This window comes from Oncorhynchus mykiss, chromosome 2, assembly GCF_057628025.1.
Source record: "Oncorhynchus mykiss isolate SJ-2025 chromosome 2, ASM5762802v1, whole genome shotgun sequence".
Classification (NCBI taxonomy): domain Eukaryota; kingdom Metazoa; phylum Chordata; class Actinopteri; order Salmoniformes; family Salmonidae; genus Oncorhynchus; species Oncorhynchus mykiss.
In genome coordinates this window covers 90,010,367-90,035,320 of record NC_143023.1, presented here as the reverse complement: position 1 = coordinate 90,035,320, position 24,954 = coordinate 90,010,367, and the positions used below count along the sequence as shown (strand labels likewise).

At 45.8% G+C, this 24,954-nt stretch overlaps 1 protein-coding gene across 1 annotated transcript in view; it reads left to right on the top strand.

Moving 5' to 3' along the window:
* The window catches only part of LOC110499460 (cystic fibrosis transmembrane conductance regulator), an 81,188-nt gene that overhangs the window by 53,505 nt on the left and 2,729 nt on the right, over positions 1–24,954 (top strand). The window contains exons 22-28 of the mRNA XM_036958645.2: positions 5,426–5,653; positions 6,667–6,767; positions 8,740–8,964; positions 11,047–11,202; positions 14,407–14,496; positions 16,230–16,402; positions 18,240–18,345. Of these exons, the coding sequence (XP_036814540.1) occupies positions 5,426–5,653; positions 6,667–6,767; positions 8,740–8,964; positions 11,047–11,202; positions 14,407–14,496; positions 16,230–16,402; positions 18,240–18,345 (1,079 nt within the window). The remainder of the gene's footprint in view (positions 1–5,425; positions 5,654–6,666; positions 6,768–8,739; positions 8,965–11,046; positions 11,203–14,406; positions 14,497–16,229; positions 16,403–18,239; positions 18,346–24,954) is intronic.

Here is a 24,954-nt window from a genome sequence, read left to right as displayed (position 1 = left end):
CACTGTCCTCAACAGGCCAAAACACACACACTGTCCTCAACAGGCCAAAACACACACACTGTCCTCAACAGGCCAAAACACACACACTGTCCTCAACAGGCCAAAACACACACACACTGTCCTCAACAGGCCAAAACACACACACTGTCCTCAACAGGCCAAAACACACACACACTGTCCTCAACAGGCCAAAACACACACACTGTCCTCAACAGGCCAAAACACACACACTCTCTTGTTGTATGTTGCTCTTGTTCTATATTTGTCCTTTATTGGTGCAGAGACCTTAAAGATCCATATAAGATCCGTCTAAATCCACCTAAATTCATATAATACCCCTTAGAGAGAGAGTTTCACTCACCTGCTTGTGATCAGAGTAGATAAACTGTCAGGTTTATTTCTTCCTTCCTTTCATTCATTTTCCTGCCTGTCTCTCTGTGTCCGACTGTAGTAAGAGATACGGGAGAAACATCACGGTTCATCTCATAACAAGAGAGACTTGGTTTTACGGTGGCCTGAGAAAATATACTCTCTATTGTTGTGATACTGTCTGGTGCACTTCTATTTTATATTTCTTCAACTCCTCACATAACAATGTCCTTCTGAAACAACAAACTCCGATGTTTTACGGTTTTAATGTCACATGCTCAAGTACAGTGAAATGCCTTTCTTACAAGCTCTAAACCCAACAATACAGTAATCAATATCAATATAGTAAAATTAACAAGGTAGAACAGAAACACACAGGATATAACATTAATAAATAAGAAGAACACAATAAAGTAAGTCAACATACTATATACAGGGTCAGTTCCAGTACCATATTTACAATGTGCAGGGATACTGGATCGATAGAGGTAGATATGTAGAGGGGTAAGGTGACTAGGTATCAGGATATATGATAAACAGAGTAGCAGCAGCGTATATGATGATTGTATGTGAGTGGGTGTAGAGTCACTATAAATGTATGTGCATATTATGTGTGTGTGTGTGAGCAAATTCTGTGTTTGTATGTAGGTTGGAGTAACAGTGTGAGTAGTGTGTAGGAGGGTCCTGTGAGTTAGCGGTCTTATTGCATGGGGATAGAAGTGGTTCCGGAGTATGTTGGTGTCAGACTTGATGCACCAGTACCGCTTGCCTTGAGGAAGCAGAGAGAACAGTCTTTGGCTTGGGTGGTTGGTCTTTCCTATCACACCACCTGACTTAAGTGGCGTACTGTAAATCAGGGTTGGGGCCAGGATGTGAATTTCAATTCCATCAACAAGTTGACATCGCCCGTTAGCTACGTACATTTTGGTCAAGAAGTACCTAGATGTTATGCCGGACATCCTGTGAGTGATTTACTAATGCTTCTGTGTTTCTCTTCTCTCCCCCCTTTCTACCCTACCTCCCTCCATTCCACCCTCTCTCCCCCCTTTCTACCCTACCTCCCTCCATTCCAACCTCTCTCCCCCCTTTCTACCCTACCTCCCTCCTTTCCAACCTCTCCCTCCATTCCAACCTCTCTCCCCCCTTTCTACCCTACCTCCCTCCATTCCAACCTCTCCCTCCATTCCAACCTCTCTCCCCTTTCTACCCTACCTCTCTCCATTCCACCCTACCTCCCCCTTTCTACCCTACCTCCCTCCATTCCAACCTCTCCCTCCATTCCAACCTCTCTCCCCTTTCTACCCTACCTCTCTCCATTCCACCCTACCTCCCCCTTTCTACCCTACCTCTCTCCATTCCACCCTACACCCCCCCTTTCTACCCTACCTCCCTCCATTCCACCCTACCTACCCCCTTTCTACCCTACCTCCCTCCATTCCACCCTCTCTCCCCCCTTTCTACCCTACCTCTCTCCATTCCACCCTACCTCCCCCTTTCTACCCTACCTCCCTCCATTCCACCCTACCTCCCCCATTTCTACCCTACCTCCCTCCATTCCACCCTCTCTCCCCCCTTTCTACCCTACCTCTCTCCATTCCACCCTACCTCCCCCCTTTCTACCCTACCTCCCTCCATTCCACCCTACCTCCCCCCTTTCTACCCTACCTCCCTCCATTCCACCCTCTCTCCCCCCTTTCTACCCTACCTCCCTCCATTCCACCCTCTCTCCCCCCTTTCTACCCTACCTCCCTCCATTCCACCCTCTCTCCCCCCTTCTACCCTACCTCCCTCCATTCCACCCTACCTACCCCCTTTCTACCCTACCTCCCTCCATTCCACCCTCTTTCCCCCCTTTCTACCCTACCTCTCTCCATTCCACCCTACCTCCCCCTTTCTACCCTACCTCCCTCCATTCCACCCTACCTCCCCCATTTCTACCCTACCTCCCTCCATTCCACCCTCTCTCCCCCCTTTCTACCCTACCTCTCTCCATTCCACCCTACCTCCCCCCTTTCTACCCTACCTCCCTCCATTCCACCCTACCTCCCCCCTTTCTACCCTACCTCCCTCCATTCCACCCTCTCTCCCCCCTTTCTACCCTACCTCCCTCCATTCCACCCTCTCTCCCCCCTTTCTACCCTACCTCCCTCCATTCCACCCTCTCTCCCCCCTTTCTACCCTACCTCCCTCCATTCCACCCTCTCTCCCCCCTTTCTACCCTACCTCCCTCCATTCCACCCTCTCTCCCCCCTTTCTACCCTACCTCCCTCCATTCCACCCTCTCTCCCCCCCCCTACCTCCCTCCATTCCACCCTCTCTCCCCCTTTCTACCCTACCTCCCTCCAGTCCACCCTCTCTCCCCCCTTTCTACCCTACCTCCCTCCATTCCAACCTCTCCCCCCCCTTTCTACCCTACCTCCCTCCATTCCACCCTCTCTCCCCCCTTTCTACCCTACCTCCCTCCATTCCACCCTCTCTCCCCCCTTTCTACCCTACCTCCCTCCATTCCACCCTCTCCCTCCATTCCACCCTCTCTCCCTCCATTCTACCCTCTCCCTCTATTACACTCTCTCTCCCTCCATTCCACCCTCTCTCCCTCCATTCCCACCCTCTCCCTCTATTACACTCTCTCTCCCTCGATTCCAACCTCTCTCCCTCCATTCCACCCTCTCTCCCTCCATCCCACCCTACCTCCCTCCATTCCAACCTCTCTCCATCCATTCCACCCTCTCTCCCTCCATTCTACCCTCTCTCCCTTCATTCCACCCTCTCTCCCTCCATTCTAACCTCTCTCCCTCCATTCCAACCTCTCTCCCTTCATCCCACCCTCTCTCTCTCCCTCCATTCCAAACTCTCTCCCTCCATTCCACCCTCTCTCCCTTCATTCCACCCTCTCTCCCTCCATTCTAACCTCTCCCCCTCCATTACACTCTCTCTCCCTCCATTCCAACCTCTCTCCCTCCATTCCACCCTCTCTCCCTCCATTCTAACCTGTCTCCCTCCATTCTAACCTCTCTCCCTTCATTCCACCCCCTCTCCCTCCATTCCAACCTCTCTCCCTTCATTCCACCCTCTCTCCCTCCATTCCAACCTCTCTCCCTCCATTCCACCCTCTCTCCCTCCATTATAACCTCTCTCCCTCCATTCTAACCTCTCTCCCTCAATTACACTCTCTCTCCCTCCATTCTAACCTCTCTCCCTTCATTCCACCCTCTCTCCCTCCATTACAACCTCTCTCCCTCCATTCCACCCTCTTTCCCTCCATTCCACCCTCTCCCCTCCATTATAACCTCTCTCCCTCCATTCCACCCTCTCTCCCTCCATTCCACCCTCTCTCCCCCTTTCTACCCTACCTCCCTCCATTCCACCCTCTCTCCCCCCTTTCTACCCTACCTCCCTCCATTCCAACCTCTCTCCCCCCTTTCTACCCTACCTCCCTCCATTCCACCCTCTCTCCCCCCTTTCTACCCTACCTCCCTCCATTCCACCCTCTCTCCCCCCTTTCTACCCTACCTCCCTCCATTCCACCCTCTCCCTCCATTCCACCCTCTCTCCCTCCATTCTACCCTCTCCCTCTATTACACTCTCTCTCCCTCCATTCCACCCTCTCTCCCTCCATTCCACCCTCTCCCTCTATTACACTCTCTCTCCCTCGATTCCAACCTCTCTCCCTCCATTCCACCCTCTCTCCCTCCATCCCACCCTACCTCCCTCCATTCCAACCTCTCTCCATCCATTCCACCCTCTCTCCCTCCATTCTACCCTCTCTCCCTTCCATTCCACCCTCTCTCTCCCTCCATTCTAACCTCTCTCCCTCCATTCCAACCTCTCTCCCTTCATCCCACCCTCTCTCTCTCCCTCCATTCCAAACTCTCTCCCTCCATTCCACCCTCTCTCCCTTCATTCCACCCTCTCTCCCTCCATTCTAACCTCTCCCCCTCCATTACACTCTCTCTCCCTCCATTCCAACCTCTCTCCCTCCATTCCACCCTCTCTCCCTCCATTCTAACCTGTCTCCCTCCATTCTAACCTCTCTCCCTTCATTCCACCCCCTCTCCCTCCATTCCAACCTCTCTCCCTTCATTCCACCCTCTCTCCCTCCATTCCAACCTCTCTCCCTCCATTCCACCCTCTCTCCCTCCATTATAACCTCTCTCCCTCCATTCTAACCTCTCTCCCTCAATTACACTCTCTCTCCCTCCATTCTAACCTCTCTCCCTTCATTCCACCCTCTCTCCCTCCATTACAACCTCTCTCCCTCCATTCCACCCTCTTTCCCTCCATTCCACCCTCTCTCCCTCCATTATAACCTCTCTCCCTCCATTCCACCCTCTCTCCCTCCATTCCACCCTCTCTCCCTCCATTCCACCCTCTCTCCCTCCATTCTAACCTATCTCCCTCCATTCCAACCTCTCTCCCTTCATTCCACCCTCTCTCCCTCCATTCCACCCTCTCTCCCTCCATTCCACCCTCTCTCCCTCCATTCCACCCTCTCTCCCTTCATTCCACTCTCTCTCCCTCCATTCTAACCTCTCTCCCTCCATTCCACCCTCTCTCCCTCCATTCTAACCTCTCTCCCTCCATTACACTCTCTCTCCCTCCATTCCAACCTCTCTCCCTCCATTCCACCCTCTCTCCCTCCATTCTAACCTCTCTCCCTCCATTCCACCCTCTCTCCCTCCATCCCACCCTCTCTCCCTCCATTCCACCCTCTCTCCCTCCATTCTAACCTGTCTCCCTCCATTCTAACCTGTCTCCCTTCATTCCACCCCCTCTCCCTCCATTCCAACCTCTCTCCCTCCATTCCACCCTCTCTCCCTCCATTCTAACCTCTCTCCCTCCATCCCATCCTCTCTCCCTCCATCCCACCCTCTCTCCCTCCATCCCACCCTCTCTCCCTCCATTCCACCCTCTCTCCCTCCATACCTCCCTCTCCCTCCATTTCTCTCTACTTGCCTCCCCTCTTTGTCTCTCTCCCTTTTTGCTCAAATTTTTTCTTGCTCTGCTCCCTCTCTTAATATCTCTCTTTCTCTTTCTGTCTTTCCCCTCGTCCCAGCCCGAAGCCCTATCTTCTCTCACCTCATCATCTCTCTAAAGGGTCTGTGGACCATCCGTGCGTTTGGACGTCAGTGCTACTTTGAGACGTTGTTCCACAAGGCCCTGAACACCCACACGGCCATATGGTTCCACTACCTCTCCACGTTGCGATGGTTCCTCTTCCGCTGTGACATCATCTTCGTCTTCTTCTTCAGCGCCGCAGCCTTCATCGCCGTGGGAACCAACCGTGAGTTATGGACGGACAGACAGACACACTTAATATTATTAGGCTATTTCCAATACAGCATTTAACTGAAAAGGAGAGGAGATATTACAGATGCCGACTGCGTTGCATATTTACTTTAGGCCTGAGTAAATTGCCTTCTCATGGACAACGTGGAAAAGATCTTTGTGTGACATAGAGAATCTCTCAATGGGCCACAGTGTTTATGTTGGTAGTGAATCTAGGGGTAATTTTACAGACCATTGAATACCTGTGTGTTTGTGTGTGTGTGTATAATAACAAGGGGTTGCAGTGACGTATGCTATGACGTGTGTGTGTGTGTGTGTGTGTGTGTGTGTGTGTGTGTGTGTGTGTGTGTGTGTGTGTGTGTGTGTGTGTGTGTGTGTGTGTGTGTGTGTGTGGACGTGTTTAACTATACTTGTGGGGACCAGAATAGTAAACGAACAAACATTTGACCAACTGGGGATATTTTGTTCATCCCCACAAGGTCAAATGCTATTTCTAGTAGGTTTAGGGTTAAGGTTAGAATTAGTGTTAGGATTAGAATTAGGGTTAGGGTTAGAATTAGTGTTAGGGTTAGAATTGTGTTAAGGGTTAGGAGCTAGGGTTAGTTTTAGGGTTAGGAGCTAGGGTTAGGTTTAGGGTTATGAGCTAGGGTTAGGTTTAGGGTTAGGAGCTAGGGTTAGGTTTAGGGTTAAGAGCTAGGGTTAGGTTTAGGGTTAAGAGCTAGGGCTAGTTTTAGGGTTAAGAGCTAGGGTAAGAAGCTAGGGTTAGGTTTAGGGTTAAGATTAGGTTTTGGGGTTAAGGTTAGGGTTATGGTTAGGGTAAGAGTATGGTTTAGGGTTAGGGCTTAGGGAAAATAGGATTGGGACGAAATTGTGTGTCCCCACAAGGTTATAGCTGTACAAGACCGTGTGTGTGTGTGTGTGTGTGTGTGTGTGTGTGTGTGTGTTTGTGTGTGTGTGTGTGCTGGCGCGTCAGTGTGCACGATAATGTGATGTGTGTGTGTTCCACAGAGGACAAGCCTGGGGAGATTGGCATCATCGTGGCCTTAGCCATGCTTATCCTTGGTACGTTCCAATGGGCTGTCATCACCAGCATCACTGTGGACGGACTGGTATGTAAACACACAGTTTTGATCAATCACGGTAGATAGACTTCTATTTGCATTCACATACCACATTACCAGTAGGCAGTTATCAGTTTCACACATATAAACACGCACAACACACTCACACAAATATGAATCTCATTAACCTTTTACACTCGTTTGAATTGGCCTATATGGATAGAGATACATTTAAATGTTTCTTACAGAAGAACCATTGTATAATTTGAAAGGGAACAGTTTGGAGATTATGGGAAAATGATTAGACCAAAGTTGAGGACACAACAGTTCACCTTACACAAGACTGAATCCAAGACTGAATCCTGTTGATTACATGTGCATTTTACATTTACTGCACTTTTTGACACATGAAAATAATCTATTTACATTCAGTCACATGATGAGAATATTCCTGGGGTTGGTGCAACATAAGACAACAAAATGACAAGAGAAAGCTAAATCTGTGTATCCGACCAATAATATTTAGTTTGATTTTATTTTGATTTGAGGACTAACTGGTGCACTTGTATGGCTCAAAGAAGGGTCTTCAGTTATAGGTGCTTTTATGAGCTCTCCTAGCTGTGCCGTTGAAGAGCTAGAGAAAGCACACTCGTAGATGTTTTGTTTGGAACACAAAATGTGATGGCATCCTCGCCATCACACAATTACTGTTGTTGTTTACAAAATCCCAGAATGGCCCTTTATAAATCGCAATCTGGGTCAGGTGGGCGTCATTTGAAAGCTTGTTCTATTGCCAACATGACTAGTTATAAAATAAGATCTTGCAGTGTGATCTTGCAGTGTTAGGGTTTCACACGGCAATTCAGAGAAACAGATCGTAATTCTAGTGCGCATAGAAAGGGGTCAGGTGTGTGTTCTGCTGCAAATTCTCTTCACAATAGACAAACATAGGCTCATTCTGTTCAGAACAACCCAGGGTATGACGTCATGTCATCTTGTAACTGTACATCAAACATAGTGATCATAAACGTTGTCACTGTATATGACATGAGTTTTATGATGTGAAGTGCACATTTGGACTCACGGGTGTTTGTCTTGCTTGTATGACATCAAATCAGTATTTATTATAATCCTCAACGTCTCATCTTTCAAAATACATGGAGTCCTCTTAATTTACAGCATTTCCCTCACTCAGGTAACAAAAACATTTTCTAAAGTTTCCCAGTTAGTCAGAGGGATCAGGGAAACTTCTTGTCATGTGTGGTGCTCAAGTTCAGAACGGTGAAGCACAGAGACTGAGCTCTGATGTCATTTATAGCATGTTACTGTACAGCCACTACGTTCCCATTTAGATGCTTATCAGTGTCAAAATCTGCCGTTTTCATCCTGTATACGGGTACGAGTGTGAAAGGCTACTTTTACCTGAGTGGGATACTCCACTTGTCTTGTTTGTTGTTTGGTAAGGTGTCAAAATGTAGAATAGTGTATATTCAGTTCACACACCCCAGTGTTGTTGTTGTGGACATGAGCTTTATTCAGGCTTAGGATTCTGAACAGGTTTATCACAGTGCAGGTCATTTTATTTATTCTCCTTGTTTTAGAAGATGAATCATTACTGCCAGACTGACTCATACTACCATACACTGATACTACTCACTAATGTGATAATAGACAGTATATTAATATTAATAGCACATTAACAAGTATGAGGGAGGTCACTACTCTAACATACCGTCACGGGTACAGTATTAGGTCACAAACTAACATTGACCCACTTACAGTATGAACTCACTTACTCCTTACACACACACACACACACACACACACACACCCCCCCCCCCCCCCCCACACACACACACACACACACACACACACACACATGTTTCACTCCCCCCCACACACGTTGCACACATTCCCACAGGTTTATACTCACTTATATAATCTCATGTCACACACATAATGTATACACACACACACCTACCCCTTCCTCACCTCTCTGTGGCCTCTTTTCCGTCTGCAGATGCGATCGGTAGATCGGGTCTTCAAGTTCATCGACTTGCCGCAGGAGGAGCCTAGACCCAGTGGTGGTGGTAAAGTCACAGACCTGGTCCTCGACAACCCCCACGCACAAGACTGCTGGCCCAACCAGGGCCACATGGATGTCCAGGGGCTGACTGTCAAGTATACAGAGGCCGGACGCTCTGTGCTGCAGAACCTGTCCTTCACCGTGGAAGCGGGCCAAAGTGTAGGTGGCGGAGATGGGGGCGGAAATGGAGTGGAGATGGAGTGGAGATGGAGTGGAGATGGAGTGTAGATGGGGTGGAGATTGGGGTGGAAATGGGGTGGAGATGGAGTGGAGATGGGGGTGGAGATGAGGGTGGAGATGGGGTGGAGATGGAGTGGAGATGGGGTGGAGATGGAGTGGAGATGGGGTGGAGATGGGGGTGGAAATGGGGTGGAGATGGAGTGGAGATGGGGGTGGAGATGAGGGTGGAGATGGGGTGGAGATGGAGTGGAGATGGAGTGGAGATGGGGTGGAGATGAAGTGGAGATGGGGTGGAGATGGGAGTGGAGATGAAGTGGAGATGGGTGGAGATGAGGGTGGAGATGGAGTGGAGATGGGGGCGGAAATGGGTGTGGAGATAGGTGTGGAGATGGAGTGGAGATGGGGGTGGAGATGAAGTGGAGATGGGGTGGAGATGTTGTGGAGATGTTGTGGAGATGGGGGTGGAGATGGTGTGGAGATGGGGTGGAGATGGAGTGGAGATGGGGGCGGAAATGGGTGTGGAGATAGGGGTGGAGATGGAGTGGAGATGGGGGTGGAGATGGAGTGGAGATGGGGGTGGAGATGAAGTGGAGATGGGGTGGAGATGGGGTGGAGATGGAGTGTAGCTGGGGGTGGAGATGAAGTGGAGATGGGGTGGAGATGTTGTGGAGATGGGGGTGGAGATGAGGGTGGAGATGAGGGTGGAGATGGAGTGGAAATGGGGGTGGAGATGGGGGTGGAGATGGAGTGGAGATGGTTGTGGAGATGGGGGTGGAGATGGAGTGGAGATGTTGTGGAGATGGGGGTGGAGATGAAGTGGAGATGAGGGTGGAGATGGAGTGGAGATGGGGGTGGAGATGGGTGTGGAGATGTTGTGGAGATGGGGGTGGAGATGGAGATGGAGTGGAGATGGGGGTGGAGATGGAGTGTAGATGGGGGTGGAGATGGAGTGGAGATGGGGGTGGAGATGTTGTGGAGATGGAGTGGAGTGGAGATGGGGGTGGAGATGTGGTGGAGATGGAGTGGAGATGTTGTGGAGATGGAGTGGAGATGTTGTGGAGATGGGGGTGGTGATCTTGTGGAGATGGGGTGGAGATCTTGTGGAGATGAGATGGAGTGGAGATGTTGTGGAGATGGGGGTGGAGATGTTGTGGAGATGGGGGTGGAGATGGAGTGGAGATGGGGGTGGAGATGTTGTGGAGATGGGGGTGGAGATGTTGTGAAAATGGGGATGGGTGCAGGTGTGTGTGCATGTGTGAGGCTGATGCTCCCTCCCATATGTGGGGTCAACTCCCGCTCAGCCCAGTCAAAGCTCTTCTCTGTCCTGGCACTCCAATGGTGGAACATCAGGACAGCGAAGTCCCTGGCCATCTTCCGAAAATGTCACAAACCTTACATCTTTTAAAAAAAATAGACCAGCACTTCTTTTCAGACTAGCACTGACATTGCTGCTAACATTTTTATTGAGGGAAAATGTACTTGCTATAAGTGATAGGTGGTTGTTCTCACCTACCTATTTTAAGATGAATGCACTACATGTCACTCTGGATAATAGTGTCTGCTAAATTACTACAATGCAAATGTAATGTAGTGGACGGCCTGATCTGCCCTCAGGTGAACCGACTGTAGATTCATTCCTATCCGTCTGTTAAGAGTCTTGAGAGGTAATTACAGAGAAAGAGCTCTCTGTAACGAGACCTGAGGGAGGCTTGCTCATTGGGCCTAGATTAGCCATTAGCACTTTAACCTAGCCATTAGCACTTTTGCTTAGCCATTAGCTAAAGCTTCCTGCTAATGGCCTAATTGTCACTGATGCTCTGGGCCTGAGGGAGAGTAGAGGGTTTCTAGTTTCCCACAGTTCACAGTGTAGTTTTATGTTGTATGCTACGTAGTGTATAGTATCAATGTTGTATCAAGATCTTTATTGAAAATGAGCAGGTTAATGAGAGAGACCTATAGGAAGACAATGGCTGCGTCTGGCTTGTGGAGATTTTGGGTACATATTCTGAATTAATTATGGTACATATTCTTATCTCAGTGTACGTTTGTTGCTGTCCATAGGTGGGTGTGTTGGGGAGGACGGGCTCAGGGAAGAGCACCTTGCTCTCTGCCCTGCTGCGCCTGGCCTCTACAGATGGAGAGATCTCCATTGACGGGGTCTCCTGGAACTCTGTCACACTACAGACATGGAGAAAAGCCTTCGGAGTGGTGCCACAGGTAAATATTTCCCCGCTTGGGGTTACAAACAGCTCCCCTCAAGGACCTGAAAACAGCTCAACTATTGTACCATCAATCCCTAGGGTTGTTATGGTGACAGTATTACCGCCCATCAGTCCCTAGGGTTGTTACAGTGACAGGATTACCGCCCATCAGTCCCTAGGGTTGTTACGGTAACAGTATTACCACCCATCAGTCCCTAGGGTTGTTACGGTAACAGTATTACCGCCCATCAGTCCCTAGGGTTGTTACGGTAACAGTATTACCGCCATACCCGAGGTCACGACTCATGACCCGGTCAAATTCCACGTGACCGTCGAGACACGGTAACTAGGCCTACTCCAAAACTATGGTCTGTAAATGAATGGCACTGATTTCCGTTAGTAGCCTACCAAACTATTGTCCATTAAATCACTCTGACATTAATGCAAATGCAATCGACAATCAAATCAAACACTTTGTGTTTTAATTTTAATAATTGGAAGGACGAGGATAAAAGATGATGGGAGTTATAGGTCCCGTTCCCAAATGAACCTGGGGATTTCCCACCCGGACCCGATATGCATAAATAACATTTTAAAACATTCTGTGTTGTCGTGGATCTTGTTTCAAGCTCAAAGCCAAACACAACGGCAGCCATTCGGATGCATGTTGAATGTGAGGCTAATAATTAGCTGGTTGATAAGCTGAATCAGGCCAGTAACCTCTTGAGGTTGGAGCAAAAACCATCAGGAAGGTATCTCTCCAGGAACAGGGTTGGATAGCCCTGGCATACAGCGTTTGAGCTGTTGTGCACTGAGAGCCAGCTCCTTAAACAGCTGGTTGATGCATGGAATGAAATAAGTTTATAAGCCCAGTAATTGCACAACATTTCTAAACTGCATGTAATCACGTGTGAAAACAGAGTTTGGATGGCGTCTATTAAAAAGAGGAGGATCCCAGCTTTCTATTGCTTGGCCAAAATATTTATTTCTCAAGAGCTAATATTAAGCACAGCTTTACAAGCTTTTCAACCGAAACATCCTCAAGTAGCATGAAAATGAACCACAGGAAAAGTGTCCTCAAATGCATACTGATTACATGTACAGTGCCTTGTGAAAATATTCGGCCCCCTTGAACTTTGCAACCTTTTGCCACATTTCAGGCTTCAAACATAAAGATATAAAACTGTATTTTTTTGTGAAGAATCAACAACAAGTGGGACACAATCATGAAGTGGAACGACATTTATTGGATATTTCAAACTTTTTTAACAAATCAAAAACGGAAAAATTGGGCGTGCAAAATTATTCAGCCCCCTTAAGTTAATACTTTGTAGCGCCACCTTTTGCTGCGATTACAGCTGTAAGTCGCTTGGGGTATGTCTCTATCAGTTTTGCACATTGAGAGACTGAAATGTTTTCCCATTCCTCCTTGCAAAACAGCTCGAGCTCAGTGAGGTTGGATGGAGAGCATTTGTGAACAGCAGTTTTCAGTTCTTTCCACAGATTCTCGATTGGATTCAGGTCTGGACTTTGACTTGGCCATTCTAACACCTGGATATGTTTATTTTTGAACCATTCCATTGTAGATTTTGCTTTATGTTTTGGATCATTGTCTTGTTGGAAGACAAATCTCCGTCCCAGTCTCAGGTCTTTTGCAGACTCCATCAGGTTTTCTTCCAGAATGGTCCTGTATTTGGCTCCATCCATCTTCCCATCAATTTTAACCATCTTCCCTGTCCCTGCTGAAGAAAAGCAGGCCCAAACCATGATGCTGCCACCACCATGTTTGACAGTGGGTATGGTGTGTTCAGGGTGATGAGCTGTGTTGCTTTTACGCCAAACATAACGTTTTGCATTGTTGCCAAAAAGTTCAATTTTGGTTTCATCTGACCAGAGCACCTTCTTCCACATGTTTGGTGTGTCTCCCAGGTGGCTTGTGGCAAACTTTAAACAACACTTTTTATGGATATCTTTAAGAAATGGCTTTCTTCTTGCCACTCTTCCATAAAGGCCCGATTTGTGCAATATACGACTGATTGTTGTCCTATGGACAGAGTCTCCCACCTCAGCTGTAGATCTCTGCAGTTCATCCAGAGTGATCATGGGCCTCTTGGCTGCATCTCTGATCAGTCTTCTCCTTGTATGAGCTGAAAGTTTAGAGGGACGGCCAGGTCTTGGTAGATTTGCAGTGGTCTGATACTCCTTCCATTTCAATATTATCGCTTGCACAGTGCTCCTTGGGATGTTTAAAGCTTGGGAAATCTTTTTGTATCCAAATCCGGCTTTAAACTTCTTCACAACAGTATCTCGGACCTGCCTGGTGTATTCCTTGTTCTTCATGATGCTCTCTGCGCTTTTAACGGACCTCTGAGACTATCACAGTGCAGGTGCATTTATACGGAGACTTGATTACACACAGGTGGATTGTATTTATCATCATTAGTCATTTAGGTCAACATTGGATCATTCAGAGATCCTCACGGAACTTCTGGAGAGAGTTTGCTGCAATGAAAGTAAAGGGGCTGAATAATTTTGCACGCCCAATTTTTCAGTTTTTGATTTGTTAAAAAAGTTTGAAATATCCAATAAATGTCCTTCCACTTCATGATTGTGTCCCACTTGTTGTTGATTCTTCACAAAAAAATACAGTTTTATATCTTTATGTTTGAAGCCTGAAATGTGGCAAAAGGTCGCAAAGTTCAAGGGGGCCGAATACTTTCGCAAGGCACTGTATTTTTTCCCCTGCCCCTTGCAATGTACGATTGATAGCAGCCCATTCTAAATCTAATCTAATTTCACACATCAGTACTTTCAAGTACTGTTGATAACTCCATATTGGTCAGCAAGTACAGTGTGGCTACAAAGAACAACTCTCACACAGCTCACCCTGAAAAACAAAACAACTCACACAGCTCACCCTGAAAAACAAAACAACTCACACAGCTCACCCTGAAAAACAAAACAACTCACACAGCTCACCCTGAAAAACAAAACAACTCACACAGCTCACCCTTTAAAAACAAAACAACTCACACAGCTCACCCTGAAAAACAAAACAACTCACACAGCTCACCCTGAAAAACAAAACAACTCACACAACTCACCCTGAAAAACAAAACAACTCACACAGCTCACCCTGAATAACAAAACAACTCACACAGCTCACCCTGAAAAACAAAACAACTCACACAGCTCCTCAATTTTCTCTTTTCTTTGACAGAAAATCTTCATCCTGACTGGAACATTCCGAATGAACCTGGATCCGCACGCTTGCCACAGTGACGAGGAACTGTGGCGGGTGGCTGAGGAGGTGAGACACTAAGTTAACATTAGTCACACTGGTGTCTGGTCCAAACCTAAACCAAGTTTTATGCCCACATCCTGACTCAACCCTAAACCTAGCCTCAACCATAACCCTAATCCAAACCCTAAACCTAGCCTCAACCATAACCCTAATCCAAACCCTAAACCTAGCCTCAACCATAACCCTAATCCAAACCCTAAACCTAGCCTCAACCATAACCCTAATCATAGCTTCATGTCCACATCCCGGATGAACCCTAACCCTCAACCACAACCCTAATCCTAGCTTCATGTCCACATCCCGGATGAACCCTAGCCTCAACCACAACCCTAATCCTAACTTCATGTCCACATCCGGGTTTAACCCTAACCCTATTCACAACCTTATTTTTGATATAAGGGAGGCTTTGTTAGCATTTACTACCCTTCCCTTAATGCACTTGATTTGGCCATATTAGCACTTATAACTTTATAAATTACAATACTTATTTATTGATTATTTATTTAAGTGTCTATATATATATATATATATATATATATATATATATATATATATATATAGAGGTTTGGATTCTGTGGTGGTCTCTTCTCCCACCAACAAGGCCTTATATTGGGCTATATTTACACAGCTCCTGAACATGTACAGTAATGAGCTTCATGCATTTGGTCCTACCCGTGGCTATAAAATGCCATCTAGTGGCCCTTTATAAACACTACAGAGCACTCTTTTGATTCTGGCAGAAGTTTGGAGCGTTCTGTGAGACCCCGAGCCCATTGTCCTCCACTCTTAACAGCTTGTAGAAGTGTTTTCTTTTAACTAGTGATTAATACAATCATTTGGTCAAGTCCCTATGTGCCTGTACACCCTGTCCCTCTTGAGGGTAACAGTCCCCTTACCTATCCCTCATCCCTAACCCTAGCTTCATGTTCACATCCCGGTTTAACCCTAACCCTAGCCTCAACCACAACCCTAACCCTAGTTTCACGTCCACATCCCGGTTCAACCCTAACCCTAGCCTCAACCACAACCCTAACCCTAGTTTCACGTCCACATCCCGGTTCAACCCTAACCCTAGTTTCACGTCCACATCCCGGTTCAACCCTAATCCTAGCTTCATGTCCACATCCCACACAGACAAACATCTCGTTTGTCTGTGTGTCTGTCTGTACACTGCAAAGAGGGACACTGATCCCCTTCCTTCCATACAGCAGTAACCTCATTCCAACATGCTATGCTGATGTTAAGGTGTTGCTGTGTACATGTGTGTGGAGCGGGGCACTGACGAAGCCACCATAAACACACCATAGTGGTGGTTGTATAGCAAGCACAGCCAGGAGACTCACACGAGACTCCTTCTCTTGACTCTGACCATAGCTGATGTCATGTCTGATGTGGAGTTCAGGTTAGTACTATGTGTTTTGAAAGGTCCACCACCTTCATTTTTTGAAGGTTTTACGATCTATGATGTCATGTATAGGAGAGCAACATGACATCATAGATCGTCCAATGCACATACCATATTTGTTTCAACTCCTTTAAAATGAAGGTGGTGGACCTTTCCAAACACAGTATTAACCTGAACTCCACATCAGATATGTCCCTTGTAGGTTTTTTTTTTCAACAGGGGATACACATATACCACATATGAATCAATGAGTCGGTACATTTCATTGTTTGTTTGTTTGATTGATTGACTGACTGATTTTTCCTGTTTTCCTGTTGTCCTATGTGTCGTCCAGGTGGGTCTGAAGTCCGTGATAGAGCAGTTCCCAGACAAGCTGGACTTCCAGCTGGAGGACGGGGGTTATGTCCTGAGTAACGGACACAAGCAGCTCATGTGTTTGGCCCGCTCCATCCTCAGCAAGGCCCGCATACTGCTGCTGGACGAACCCAGCGCCTACCTCGACCCCATGTAAGGGAAGAGGGAGGGAGGGAGGATGAGGAGGAGGAGAGAGAGAGACGTGGGTGGTGTTGAGATGTGTGTGTGTTTGAGTGTCTCACTGCATATGGTGACAATTCCAGGACTTACCGTAACTGTCATTGGATGTGTGGGTACGTACATTATGTAACCACACGTACCGACACAGGTCTTTACGCTAAATGGGGCCTGTAATGAGTGAATTAGTGGTTGTTGATGATGCTGGTCAACTTCAAACCTGCTGCTTTCATCTTAACCTCAGCAGGAAGTGCACATTAGTGGGCTTACGGGAGGAGTTTGTAGGGTGAGACGGAGAAATGTGTACGTAAAGGGAGAAAGAGAGAATGTGTGTTTTTGAATTTTTTTATTTAAATTTTTTATTTAACTAGGCAAGTCAGCAAAGAACAAATTCTTATTTACAATGACGACTTAGGAACAGTGGGTTAACTGCCTTGTTCGGGGGCAGAACGACAGATTTTCACCTTGTCAGTTCAGGGATTCCATCTAGCAACCTTTCGGTTATTGGCCCAACGCTCCAACCACTAGGCTACCTGCCACCCCGGTTATTTACACTATATATACACCCTTCAAAAGTTTGGGGTCACTTAGAAATGTCCTTGTTTTTGAAAGAAAAGCACATTTTTTGTCCATTAAAATAACATAAAATTGATCAGAAATACAGTGTGAACATTGTTAATGTTGTAAATGACTATTGTAGATGGAAACGGCAGATTTTTTATGGAATGTCTACGTACAGAGGCCCATTATCAGCAACCATCACTCCTGTGTTCCAATGGCACGTTGTGTTAGCTAATCCAAGTTTATAATTTTAAAAGTCTAATTGATCATTAGAAAAGCTTTTTGCAATTGTGTTTGCACAGCTGAAAACTGTTGTCCTGATTAAAGAAGCAATAAAACTGGCCTTTACACTAGTTGAGTATCTGGAGAATTAGCGTTTGTGGGTTTGATTACGTGCTCAAAATGTCCAGAAACAAAGAATTTTCTTCTGAAACTCTGCAGTTTATTCTTTTTCCGATAAATAGTACCTGCAAAACACCAGTCTCAATGTCAACAGTGAAGAGGCGACTCCGGGATGCTGGCCTTCTAGGCAGAGTTCCTCTGTCCAGTGTCTGTGTTCTTTTGCCCATCTTAATCTTTTCTTGACCAGTCTGAGGTATGTTTTTTTTCTTTGCAACTCTGCTAGAAGGCCACCATCCCAGAGTCGCCTTTTCACTGTTGATGTTGAGACTGGTGTTTTGCGGGTACTATTTAATGAAGCTGCCATTTGAGGATTTGTGAGGTGTCTGTTTCTCAAACTAGACACTAATGTACTTGTCCTCTTGCTCAGTTGTACCCCGGGGCCTCCCACTTCTCTTTCTATTCTGGTCAGAGACAGTTTGCGCTGTTCTGTGAAGGGAGTAGTACACAGCGTTGTACGAGATCTTCAGTTTCTTGGCAATTTCTCATATGGAATAGCCTTCATTTCTCAAAACAAGAATAGACTGACGAGTTTCAGAAGAAAGTTATTCGTTTCTGGGCATTTTGAGCCTTTAATCGAACCCACAAATGCTGATGCTGTCTGTCTGTCTGTCTCTCTCTCTGTGTGTGTGTGTGTGTGTGTGTGTGTGTGTGTGTGTGTGTGTGTGTGTGTGTGTGTGTGTGTGTGTGTGTGTGTGTGTGTGTGTGTGTGTGTGTGTGTGTGTGTGTGTGTGTGTGATATGTAGGCCTATCGTTAAACTCTGTGTTTTTTTCTGTCTACTCTCTGTTTTGTGTATGATTGACAGAAGAACGTTGTCTAATGGTTGTGTAAAAATGTTTTTCTGGTTGACAGAACATTGCAGGTCCTGAGGAAGACGCTGAAACAGTCTTTCTCCAACTGTACAGTCATACTGTCAGAACACAGAGTGGAACCACTGCTGGAGTGCCAGTCCTTCCTGGTTAGTGCACACACACACACACACACACACACACACACACACACACACACACACACACACAAGATCTATCCCCCTTTAAGCATGAGGTTTTCCCCTTCGTTACTCCCCCATCGCTTCCATTAAAATGCTTTAGTATTTCCCTGTTGGAGCTGAGAATAGAGCACCAATCACCAGCTAAATCATTTATCCTCCATTTTAGTGTAATTAAATTCTTCTATCAGGGCATCGCCATTTGTTAGCCTCAGAGTAAATCACTTATTTGATTAACAGTGTACCATGATATAGGGCAGGGCTATTCAACTCTTACCCTATGAGGTCTGGAGCCTGCTGCTTTTCCTTTCTACCTAATCATTAATTACATACATCTGGTGTGCCAGGTCTAAATCACTTCCTGCTTAAAGGGAAACAATGAAAAAAAGCAATGGAACTGGCTTCGAGGTCCAGAGTTGAGTTTGAGGGACTTAGGGCATGGTGTGGGCCGCATGCGTGTGTGTGTGTGTGTGTGTGTGTGTGTGTGTGTGTGTGTATGTATGTTTGTTTGGGAAATATAAGTGACCTGTGTTTGTGTTCACAGAAGCAGAGAGCATGACAAGGCAGGCACAGTGACATACAATGCATTCGGAAAGTATTCAGACCTATTCACTTTTTACACATTTGGTTTACTTTACAGCCTTATTCTAAAATTGCTTAAATAAAAAATGTTCCTCATCAATCTACACACAATAATGACAAAGCGATTAAAAAAAAATGTTTGCAAATGTATATGTAAAAAAATCCTTATTTACTTAAGTACTCAGACCCTTTGCTATGAGACTCTAAATTGAGCTCAGGCGTATCCTGTTTCCATTGATCATCCTTGAGATGTTCCTACAACTTGATTGGAGTCCACCAGTAGTAAATTCAATTGATTGGACATGATTTGGAAAGGCACACATCTGTCAATATAAGATCCCACAGTTGACAGTGCATATCAGAGTAAAAACCAAGCCATGAGGTCGAAGGAATTGTCCGTAGAGCAGCGAGACAGGATTGTGTCGAGGCACAGATCTGGTGAAGGGTACCAAAAAATGTATGCAGCATTGAAGGCCCCTAAGAACACAGTGGCCTCCATCATTCTTTATTGGAAGAAGTTTGGAACCACCAAGACTCTTCCTGTCCTGCTGGCCGCCCCCGCCCAAACTGAGCAATCGGGGTAGAAGGTCCTTGGTCAGGGAGGTGACCAAGAATCCGATGGTCACTCTGACAGAGCTCCAGAGTTCCTCTGTGGAGATGGGAGAACCTTCCAGAAGGACAACTGTCTCTGTAGCACTCCGCCAATCAGGCCTTTATGGTAGAGTGGCCAGACGGAAGCCGGCAGGGACTGGGAGACTTGTCAGGATCGAGAGAAAGATGAACGGAACAAAGTACAGAGAGATCCTTGATGAAACCTGCTCCAGATCGCTCAGGACCTCAGCCTGGGGGGAAGGTTCACCTTCCAACAGGACAACAACCCTAAGCACACAGCCAAGACAACGCAGGAGTGGCTTCAGGACAAGTCTCTGAATGTCCTTGAGTGGCCCAGCCAGAGCCAGGACTTGAACCCGATTGAACATCTCTGGAGAGACCTGACAATAGCTGTGCAGTGACGCTACCCAGACAACCTGACAGAGCTTCAGGGGATCTGCAGATTAGAATGGGAGAAACTCTCCAAATACAGGTGTGCCAAGCTTGTAGCGTCATACCCAAGAAGAGGCTGTAATCACTGCCAAAGGTGCTTCAACAGAGTACTGAGTAAAGGGTCTGAATACTTGTGAAAATGTGATATTTCAATTGTTGTTTTTGTATACAAAAAACAAATTTGTAATATTGTTTTTACCCCAATGTCGTGGTATCCAATTGTTTTAGTAGCTACTATCTTGTCTCATCGCTACAACTCCCGTACGGGCTCGGGAGAGACAAAGGTTGAAAGTCATGCGTCCTCCGATACACAACCCAACCAAGCCGCACTGCTTCTTAACACAGCGCCATCCAACCTGGAAGCCAGCCGCAGGAAACACCGTGCACCTGGCACCTGGCAACCTTTGGTTAGCGTGCACTGCGCCCGGCCCGCCACAGGAGTCGCTGGTGCGTGATGAGACAAGGATTTCCCTACCGGCCAAACCCTCCCTAACCCGGACAACGCTAGGTCAATTGTGTGTCGCCCCACGGACCTCCCGGGCGCAAACCCAGAGTCTCTGGTGGCGCAGCTGGCGCTGCAGTACAGCGTCCTTAACCACTGCGCCACCCAGGAGGCCCACATTTTTGCTTTTTCATTATGGGGTATTGTGTGTAGAATGATGATGGGGAAAAAAAACAATTTAATCCATTTTAGAATAAGGCTGTAACATGTGTAAAAAGTGAAGAGGTCTGAATACTTTCTGAATGCACTGTAAGACATGATGCTGGGTGCTTGACACTGGAACATTTTTACACTCTCCCCACATTACACAACCAGCATTATTAATTCTCCCCACATTACACAACCAGCATTATTCATTCTCCCTGCATTACACAACCAGCATTATTCATTCTCCCCGCATTACACAACCAGCATTATTCATTCTCCCTGCATTACACAACCAGCATTATTCATTCTCCCTGCGTTACACAACCAGCATTATTCATTCTCCCTGCATTACACAACCAGCATTATTCATTCCCCCACATTACACAACCAGCATTATTCATTCTCCCTGCATTACACAACCAGCATTATTCATTCTCCCTGCATTACACAACCAGCATTATTCACTCTCCCTGCATTACACAACCAGCATTATTCACTCTCCCCACATTACACAACCAGCATTATTCATTCTCCCTGCATTACACAACCAGCATTATTCACTCTCCCCACATTACACAACCAGCATTATTCATTCTCCCTGCATTACACAACCAGCATTATTCATTCTCCCTGCATTACACAACCAGCATTATTCATTCTCCCCACATTACACAACCAGCATTATTCATTCTCCCTGCATTATACAACCAGCATTATTCATTCTCCCTGCATTACACAACCAGCATTATTCATTCTCCCCACATTACACAACCAGCATTATTCATTCTCCCTGCATTACACAACCAGCATTATTCATTCTCCCCACATTACACAACCAGCATTATTTATTCTCCCTGCATTACACAACCAGCATTATTCATTCTCCCCACATTATACAACCAGCATTATTCATTCTCCCTGCATTACACAACCAGCATTATTCATTCTCCCCACATTACACAACCAGCATTATTCATTCTCCCTGCATTATACAACCAGCATTATTCATTCTCCCTGCATTACACAACCAGCATTATTCATTCTCCCCACATTACACAACCAGCATTATTCATTCTCCCAGCATTATACAACCAGCATTATTCATTCTCCCTGCATTACACAACCAGCATTATTCATTCTCCCCACATTACACAACCAGCATTATTCATTCTCCCCACATTACACAACCAGCATTATTCATTCTCCCTGCATTACACAACCAGCATTATTCATTCTCCCTGCATTACACAACCAGCATTATTCATTCTCCCCACATTATACAACCAGCATTATTCATTCTCCCCACATTACACAACCAGCATTATTCATTCTCCCTGCATTACACAACCAGCATTATTCATTCTCCCTGCATTACACAACCAGCATTATTCATTCTCCCTGCATTACACAACCAGCATTATTCATTCTCCCTGCATTACACAACCAGCATTATTCATTCTCCCTGCATTACACAACCAGCATTATTCATTCTCCCCACATTACACAACCAGCATTATTCACTCTCCCTGCATTACACAACCAGCATTATTCATTCTCCCCACATTACACAACCAGCATTATTCACTCTCCCTGCATTACACAACCAGCATTATTCATTCTCCCTGCATTACACAACCAGCATTATTCATTCTCCCCACATTACACAACCAGCATTATTCATTCTCCCTGCATTACACAACCAGCATTATTCACTCTCCCTGCATTACACAACCAGCATTATTCATTCTCCCCACATTACACAACCAGCATTATTCATTCTCCCTGCATTACACAACCAGCATTATTCATTCTCCCTGCATTACACAACCAGCATTATTCATTCTCCCCACATTACACAACCAGCATTATTCATTCTCCCTGCATTACACAACCAGCATTATTCATTCTCCCTGCATTACACAACCAGCATTATTCATTCTCCCTGCATTACACAACCAGCATTATTCATTCTCCCCACATTACACAACCAGCATTATTCATTCTCCCTGCATTACACAACCAGCATTATTCACTCTCCCCACATTACACAACCAGCATTATTCATTCTCCCTGCATTACACAACCAGCATTATTCATTCTCCCCACATTACACAACCAGCATTATTCATTCTCCCCGCATTACACAACCAGCATTATTCACTCTCCCCACATTACACAACCAGCATTATTCATTCTCCCCACATTACACAACCAGCATTATTCACTCTCCCTGCATTACACAACCAGCATTATTCATTCTCCCCACATTACACAACCAGCATTATTCATTCTCCCCACATTACACAACCAGCATTATTCATTCTCCCCACATTACACAACCAGCATTATTCATTCTCCCCACATTACACAACCAGCATTATTCATTCTCCCTGCATTACACAACCAGCATTATTCATTCTCCCCACATTACACAACCAGCATTATTCATTCTCCCCACATTACACAACCAGCATTATTCACTCTCCCCACATTACACAACCAGCATTATTCATTCTCCCTGCATTATACAACAGCATTATTCATTCTCCCTGCATTACACAACCAGCATTATTCATTCTCCCCACATTACACAACCAGCATTATTCATTCTCCCTGCATTATACAACCAGCATTATTCACTCTCCCCACATTACACAACCAGCATTATTCATTCTCCCCACATTATACAACCAGCATTATTCACTCTCCCTGCATTACACAACCAGCATTATTCATTCTCCCCACATTACACAACCAGCATTATTCATTCTCCCTGCATTACACAACCAGCATTATTCATTCTCCCCACATTACACAACCAGCATTATTCATTCTCCCTGCATTATACAACCAGCATTATTCATTCTCCCCACATTACACAACCAGCATTATTCATTCTCCCTGCATTATACAACCAGCATTATTCACTCTCCCCACATTACACAACCAGCATTATTCATTCTCCCTGCATTATACAACCAGCATTATTCATTCTCCCCACATTACACAACCAGCATTATTCATTCTCCCTGCATTATACAACCAGCATTATTCACTCTCCCCACATTACACAACCAGCATTATTCATTCTCCCTGCATTATACAACCAGCATTATTCATTCTCCCCACATTACACAACCAGCATTATTCATTCTCCCTGCATTACACAACCAGCATTATTAATTCTCCCCACATTACACAACCAGCATTATTCATTCTCCCCACATTACACAACCAGCATTATTCATTCTCCCCACATTACACAACCAGCATTATTCATTCTCCCTGCATTACACAACCAGCATTATTCATTCTCCCTGCATTACACAACCAGCATTATTCATTCTCCCTGCATTACACAACCAGCATTATTCATTCTCCCTGCATTATACAACCAGCATTATTCATTCTCCCCACATTATACAACCAGCATTATTCATTCTCCCTGCATTACACAACCAGCATTATTCATTCTCCCTGCATTATACAACCAGCATTTTTCATTCTCCCCACATTATACAACCAGCATTATTCATTCTCCCTGCATTACACAACCAGCATTATTCATTCTCCCCACAGTACACAATCAGCATTATTCATTCTCCCTGCATTACACAACCAGCATTATTCATTCTCCCTGCATTACACAACCAGCATTATTCACTCTCCCCACATTACACAACCAGCATTATTCATTCTCCCCACATTACACAACCAGCATTATTCATTCTCCCCGCATTACACAACCAGCATTATTCATTCTCCCCACATTACACAACCAGCATTATTCATTCTCCCTGCATTACACAACCAGCATTATTCATTCTCCCTGCATTATACAACCAGCATTATTCATTCTCCCCACATTATACAACCAGCATTATTCATTCTCCCTGCATTACACAACCAGCATTATTCATTCTCCCTGCATTATACAACCAGCATTATTCATTCTCCCCACATTATACAACCAGCATTATTCATTCTCCCTGCATTACACAACCAGCATTATTCATTCTCCCCACAGTACACAATCAGCATTATTCATTCTCCCTGCATTACACAACCAGCATTATTCATTCTCCCTGCATTACACAACCAGCATTATTCACTCTCCCCACATTACACAACCAGCATTATTCATTCTCCCCACATTACACAACCAGCATTATTCATTCTCCCCGCATTACACAACCAGCATTATTCATTCTCCCCACATTACACAACCAGCATTATTCATTCTCCCCACATTACACAACCAGCATTATTCATTCTCCCTGCATTATACAACCAGCATTATTCAT